Source organism: Hydra vulgaris, chromosome 12, assembly GCF_038396675.1.
Source record: "Hydra vulgaris chromosome 12, alternate assembly HydraT2T_AEP".
NCBI classification, from domain to species: domain Eukaryota; kingdom Metazoa; phylum Cnidaria; class Hydrozoa; order Anthoathecata; family Hydridae; genus Hydra; species Hydra vulgaris.
In genome coordinates this window covers 25,887,139-25,894,609 of record NC_088931.1, presented here as the reverse complement: position 1 = coordinate 25,894,609, position 7,471 = coordinate 25,887,139, and the positions used below count along the sequence as shown (strand labels likewise).

General features: G+C 30.8%; 1 protein-coding gene across 1 annotated transcript; it reads right to left on the bottom strand.

Moving 5' to 3' along the window:
• Positions 1 to 6,372: 6,372 nt before the first annotated feature.
• On the bottom strand, positions 6,373 to 6,837 carry LOC136088028 (uncharacterized). Its single transcript, XM_065811668.1, has one exon. It carries the CDS (start codon positions 6,835 to 6,837, stop codon positions 6,373 to 6,375), a length of 465 nt encoding a protein of 154 aa, XP_065667740.1.
• Between the last annotated feature and the right edge of the window lie 634 nt (positions 6,838 to 7,471).

The window sequence follows — 7,471 nt, the reverse complement described above, 5'->3', positions numbered from 1 at the left end:
TTAAATTATTATAAACTCAAATTCAATTCATTATGAGTTTCTTGAAATTATTAATAGTCAAACATATTTCATTATGAATTGGATATGATATCCTTTTCCAAGCAACCTAGCTAGCTATGAGCTTACTGGTCACGGGGATCGAGAGGCTATTTGTTATATAGGGCGGGGGGCGGTGGAAGACAAATTTTTTTAAAAAAATTTTATTTTTTAATTTATATTTTATAGTTTATTTGAAAATTTTAAAAAAAGTAAGAGCATGACTCTTGGCGCCCCTCCCCCTCCCCCACTGTTGCCCCATTTACTGGGTCAGAGTGCCCACACGTAAAAACTAACCTCAGAATCAGATTCTTCAGCCCAAAAAAGTAATATACTAAAGTTTTCACAAGATTTCATAAACAAATAACGGATTTATGAATTTTTTCCAAAAAACCACATTCTGGGCACACTGTGCGCTGGAGAACGCGATAAAAGTTTTAATTTTAATTAGTTAAGCGCTGGGCTCTCCTCCGTAAAAATCAGTACTATGGTAGCCCTAGATATAGTGGTAAATTTTTTTGTATAAAAATCGCATAAATTTTGCGATTTAAAAAAAAAAAAAAAAATTAAAATCGGATCTTTAAAAAAATTTAAAAAACGAATCCTACCTGAACTTGTCTTAATCATTGGTAAGCATCTAAAAGTAATCCAGGACATCCACATGTAGTTTTAAAGTATAACCAAAAGTATAACTCGAAATATATTCGAAAAGATTTAGTATGCTTAGATATAATAATGCTTAGATATAATAATGCTTTTGCTGCTGGCAAATATATTTTGTATTTATATATTATTATAGTTCTTAATTTACTATAATTTATTTGATTCGTGCTAGAAGTCCTACTTGTGTATTCAGTTAGATGATTATGATTATTATTCAAATTTAGAAAAAAATAATAAGTATGGAAAATAAAAAACTTGATGCTGGAAAAAGACGAAAGGCAGGAGGATCAAGAATTTTCAAAAAAAATTTTCATGGCAAAAGTTTTTTTAAAGCTCCTAAACCCAACATTGACTTGGAAAATAGTCTTGTTAATAACATACCTTCAACAAATAATTTAAATGCTTCAACTTCATCAAAGAAACTTACATTATTAAATCATAAAGCAACAACAGTATCAACAAAACGAACTTCATTACCTAATAACAAATCGAATTTTTCACACTGTTTCATCATGTTGGATAGCTTTGTTTTAAAAATCATAGATGAAATTGCTATGTGCTCTGCATGTCAATCGAGGAGTATTGAACTTTCTACAGATTTATCAAGAAAGAAAGGACTGTCTGTTTTATTAGAGTTTACATGTACAGCCTCAGTCTGCTTATGGAGTAAAAGGGTTTACACTAGCCAAGAAATTGATGAATCTCGTGGGCAATATCAATCGGATGTAAATATGAGATCCATTATTGCTATGAGGGAAATAGGAAAGGGGCATGCTGCTTTAACAACCTTTTGTGGTTTTATGAATTTACCTCCACCAATGCATAAAAAAACATTTTATGATTTTCAAAGGAATATATTAGTGGCTTACAAGCAAGTTGCTCTAAACTTTTTGAATAAAGCAGCTGTTGAGATTAAGCAAAGTCTTGGTGAGAACAAGACAGATATTATAGTTTCATGTGATGGCACCTGGCAAAAGCGAGGATTCTCTTCTTTAAATGGTGTTGTAGCTAAAATTTCAAGCGATACTGGAAAATGCATTGACTATTGTATTAAATCTAAAGTATGCCATCAATGTGATAAATGGGAAACAAAAAAAGGCACTGATGAATATGATGAGTTTCTTAGTACACATGAATGTAGCAATAACCATAAGGGCTCATCAGGCGCAATGGAGGCAGCTGGAATTGTTGAATGTTTTACATCATCAGAGTCAGACAGAAATTTACGTTATGCTTATTATATTGGTGACGGTGACTCAAAATCTTATCTAGAAGTTGCTAAATGTAATCCATACAAAAATCTTATTGTCCAAAAGTTAGAATGTGTTGGACACATACAAAAAAGAGTTAGTAGCAGACTTCATAAATTTAAAGCCACTTATAAACTAAAATTGTCTGATGGGAAACCACTTGGTGGAAAAAATCGTCTTACCAAAAAAGAAATTAATAAACTTCAAAGTTATTTTGGAATTGCGGTATGTCAATATAATGTTGGAACAGTTTACCAGTTAAAAAAAGCAATTGGTGCAGTACTTCACCATTGCTCAGATGCACTTTTATTAAATAGTCGCCACCAAATGTGTCCAAGAACCCCTGAAAGTTGGTGTAAATACCAGTCTGATAAAATAAATGGTACAGCCCTGTATAAAGAAAAACCACGACTACCCATTGTTGTAAGAAACATAATAAAACCAATTTTTCTTAGTTTAAGTGATGATGATTTACTAAGTGTTTGCATGGGCAAACACAAAACAACAATGAATCGTTAAATGGAATTATTTGGAAAAGATGTCCGAAGGATATTTTTGTTGCTAGAGACACATTAGAAATTGGTGTCTCATCTGCAATCATACATTTTAATGAGGGAATAAATGGAGTTTTAAATGTATTTGCTATGATAAATATGTATAATGGAAAATTTACGCAAGAGTTTTGCACAAATAAAGATTTTGTAAGAGTCGCTAATATGAATCTTATACTCCGAAAGTCAAGCTTAAACGGAAAAAAAAAAGAGCTCAGCATAAAGGATTTGCAGATACCAATGAAGAAATGGAAGGAATAGTATATGAGACTGGTCTTTTTTAAATTATTTTTTTCTACATTATTATACAATTTTTTCTACATTATTATATATAGCGTTTTACTAATTTACAATTTACTAATTTATTGCTTTATGTATTTTTATTCTTTTCTTGTTTTTAAAGTGGTTTTTACACTTTGAAGTCTTAAAAAAACATTTTTAAAGCCAATAATGATTTGAAACAGTTTGTTTTTCAAAAATAATGCTTTGTTAATGCAATTTGTGAGTTTTTGGCTTAAATTAGACTAAAAGAGTTGGATTTTCTTTTTCTTTTCTGTTTTTCTCAAATAAGGTTTTTTGAAACAGTGCGATAAATAACTTTTCTCAATTAAATGCTATGGACCTGAAATTTGGTACATTGATTCTTTTATATATAATCTATGAGCTGAATTAAAAAAAATTGTTTTAACTTTTTTGGTTCTTTAGTTAATTAGGCTCAAAATCTGTATTTTGGGTCAAAATTTTGCTGCCATGTTGAATTATCATTTAAACAAAAACTTTTTAATAATATTTTTTTTCCTTAATTCAGCCAATTCAACTTCCTTATTAGATGATGTACAAAAAAATCCAGAACTGTATCTTTAATCGTTCTTGAGTTATTTATTGCAGCGTAAATGCCCTTTTTTTGGTCCCGCGGACCAAAATCAGTGTTCCAAAATTTGAAAATTTAAATTTAAATTCCTTAGTTTTGTATGGTTTTTTATATTGCAACCAAAAATTGGGTTTTTTTATACAAAAGTCTAGGATTTAGGTTTAAAGGTAGACTACCACCTGAAATGCGGAAATTAACAACGGGTAAAATGAGGGAATAAAGCGTGGAAATTAGGATAGGGGTTGGAAGCTTCAGTACATAGATCGAATAATTTAGGGAGAACATGCAACGGAGTGCTGCTATCTCGACTGAGTAGCAGTATCTCCTGAAAATAATATTTGTTTTATTTCTTTCCTTATTGACTTATTTATTTATTACAGAAAGTTATAACAAAAATAAATTTCTGAGGGGCTGCAATAATATTTTTGTCAAAGAAAACATAAAGTATCAGTTTAAAACAGTCGTATTATTGTTAAATTGTCGATAAAATTTGTGAAAATATTTTTATATTTACTTAAAGAAGATCTTAGTGTATTGTCAGCACTTGTATACTATATAACTGCTGATATATTTTATCAATTTATGTTAATTAGATCGACTCCTAAGTTTTGCTACTTTTACGAGGAAAGCTCGTTTAAAAAAATACAATTTGACATAGCAATAGGAGTTTTTACGAACCTGTCTCCCTGAATTATATCATAATACTTTTTTAAGCATGCATTGACTAAGCAAGACTTTAACACAGCTTTAGCGCGTTCCTGAAGTCTCTCATTCAACGCACTTTACATATTATGTTCAAAATTTGCCCATTAGGCTTCTACCGGCACCTAAACCCGGACCCCCAATGACCTTGCTACGTCACTGACAACTGCTTCAGAGGCCGCTACATTTAGAATAAAAATTATAAACTACTAAAACCTTGTTGAGATAAAACAACTACATTGAATAAGCATTAATTATTCATTAGATATTTTTTCAATAGTAACTATAAATATGTTTTAAAAACTCTTTTTAATATTACAGTTCATATTAATAAAAAACATGTTAAGAAATGAAGTTTATTGTTAAATTCAACAATAACCTACTTTAGCTACCAATAAACTTAAAAATTCAGGATTCAACTGGCAAGTGCCACAGTACCAACTTTTATTTATTTTCGATGTTACCTTGACACAATTAAAGTAATACCATTCAAGGCAACTGCTACACTCAATCGATTCTGTAGGAGCATTGAGAAGACAAATTGGACAATTCCAAACATTCATTTTTTTGCGTTTTAAAAAAGAAGCTCTTACTTCTGTTTTATTTTTTTAACTGTTATTTTTTTATCTTAACTGTTTTATTTCCAATTATAGTTTGAAAGACAAGGTTTCAGTGGTGAAATTGAAAGCAATGCAGTCCAAAACTATATAGTTGCAGTAGTTGTTATTGTTGTTGTTGTTTTTGGTGTTGTTGTTGTTGCTGTTGTAGTAGTAGTAGTAGTAGTAGTAGTAGTAGTAGTAGTAGTAGTAGTAGTAGTAGTAGTAGTAGTAGTAGTAGTAGTAGTAGTAGTAGTTAGTAGTAGTAGTAGTAGTAGTAGTAGTAGTAGTAGTAGTAGTAGTAGTAGTAGTAGTAGTTAGTAGTAGTAGTAGTAGTAGTAGTAGTAGTAGTAGTAGTACTAGTAGTAGTAGTAGTAGTAGTAGTAGTAGTAGTAGTAGTAGTAGTAGTAGTAGTAGTAGTAGTAGTAGTAGTAGTAGTAGTAGTAGTAGTAGTAGTAGTAGTAGTAGTAGTAGTAGTAGTAGTAGTAGTAGTAGTAGTAGTAGTAGTAGTAGTAGTAGTAGTAGTTTGCATATAAAGATCTGTAATATTTTGACTTTTTAAACTTTCGCCATATGTCAAATTCCTCAATAAAAAAACGATTCTAGTAAAGTGATGTTGTACTCTTTCTAAAGCTTTAACTTCACCTCTGAAGTAAGGAGACCAAACTAGCACTGCAAGTTTAATAAGGGGGCAAAAAATGTTGTATAAAATAACCTAAGCATATATACGTCAAAATTCGAAAAAGTATTTTTCAATATCCCCATCATTCTATTTGCTTTTGAGGTTCAAACTATTATATGATCTTTCCATTTTGTTTTTCTGAGTGATTTCCCGTTTATAGAGTATTCATACTTAATTTTTTTTTTACAACTATACCACTTAAAACATTTCAGCTAAGACACCAGGAGAATCAGCAGGCTAGCCTTCATAAAATAAATTATTTTAATTGAGAAAATGAATGAAAGCATACCATACAGTTTTGAACTGCATTGTTTTCAACTTTACCATTGCAAGCTGGTCTTTTAAACTGAAATTGGAAATGAAACGATTTACCTTCACAGAATAAATAATTAAAAAATTAAGTCGAACAAACCACAGTTTACTTTATAGTTTTGATCAAAGTTGTTTTTGTTAACTTTTTTCAATATTAACAACATTAATAACTTGCTCACTTAAATCTGTTATTTCAAGCAATAATTGGAAAACAAACAATTATGAATACTAAAATACTTAACAATTTATAGCAGTCAAATTGGTAATTTAAATGCCAATAAATCATAAAATGTTAACATCTTAATTTTCTTTCATGCAGTTCAGACTGATATTTATCATCATCCATTTCCAATTGGGAAACTCCATTTTGTATATTAAAATCAACAAATTGATGTTGAATTGAATTTACCATAGCTTCATTATTAGAACCCGAAATACTTACTAAATTTTGCAAGACCTTCTTTCTACATTCAAACTGTGATGATCCGCCTTCTGCTGCTAAATCAGATAAATGCTGTACAAGTCGATTAGCGTCACGATATTTTTCTACATGGGTCAAGGGTTTATCCTTTAGCTTAGCAAATTTTATATGGCTATCATGATGATCCTTCATTAGAAAAATGCGCTGTTCACTTTTTCAACAAAAGAAAAAGCAAACAGCGTTAGTATACCTTTATAATCATATTCATGTTGAAAACTTGCAACTGCACTAATAGGAACCCGTTCTGTTGTGTTTATGGCCTCTTTCTTGTTGCAGGCAGGCTATAACAGTAAGCAAATCTTTGAAGAATATTGGTAAAAGACTCAACAAAGAAACAACCGCTTTAATTCTACGATTGATAGGTTTAAGACAATTAGTACATTCTCCAAAAATTACGTTTTGTTGCTGCGAACAATGCACCCACTCGAATCTACAAGCATGCCAATTAACTTCAACATAATTAACAACAGATGGTGGCATAACTTTGCGAAACTCATCACGCAACGTTTCATATTCCTTCTCAGTAGTTGCATATGTCAATTTTTTGAGAGCTTTTAAAGAAATCAGCCTTTGAGCTTCAAATATATTCATTTTTGATGTTGTTATTTCTCGGCTCATACAACACAAAACATGAAATATACACAATAAATTTATTTGTGGAAATGCGTGCTTGATGCATTCATGCTCTGCCATATCTTTGTCAGAAAAAACAGATAATATCTTACTTCAGTTTATTTTTTTTCCTTGAATATATCAAACATTGTTGAAAGAGAAACACAGTCTTCTGATACAGTTAAAAAATATAGCTGCAACTTTGCTTTCGCCATTTGGTCTGACAACAAGAAGAATGTATGAGGGCATTCTCAAATTAGTAAGCTTATAAGTTGCATCAACCAAAAATAACTTTTTTTTTTTTTTAACATCTTTGCTACCAACAAGGCTTCAAGCAACCACTAATTAGAGTTGGAAGTTACTGGAAGAGAAAAGATGAAGATAGTAGAGCAAGATAACAATTGACAGACAACTTAAAGGATTGCAAATTATATGAATCAGGGAAGCAAGATGAAGGAAGCGAATTCCAAAAAGCTGATGTTCGAGGAAAAAAACTAGACGAATAACAAGTTATTCGTTAAGTTAATAATAAGTTTTTGGAGCACTTTGGAACAGTTACAGAAAAAGGATGAGACTTAATTGAATGACGAGTAACACAAGAATGAATTTTAGTAGATGGCACAAGAAACACTAGCTCTTTAGAGCAGTGCCCATTATAGTATTTGTAGAAAAGAGAAAAAGAAGCAACACTACGATGATGGGATAATGGTTGGAG

Coding starts and splice junctions, on each gene's coding strand:
- LOC136088028 (XM_065811668.1), bottom strand. CDS start 6,837: ATGGCAGAGCATGAATGCATCAAGCACGCATTTCCACAAATAAATTTA.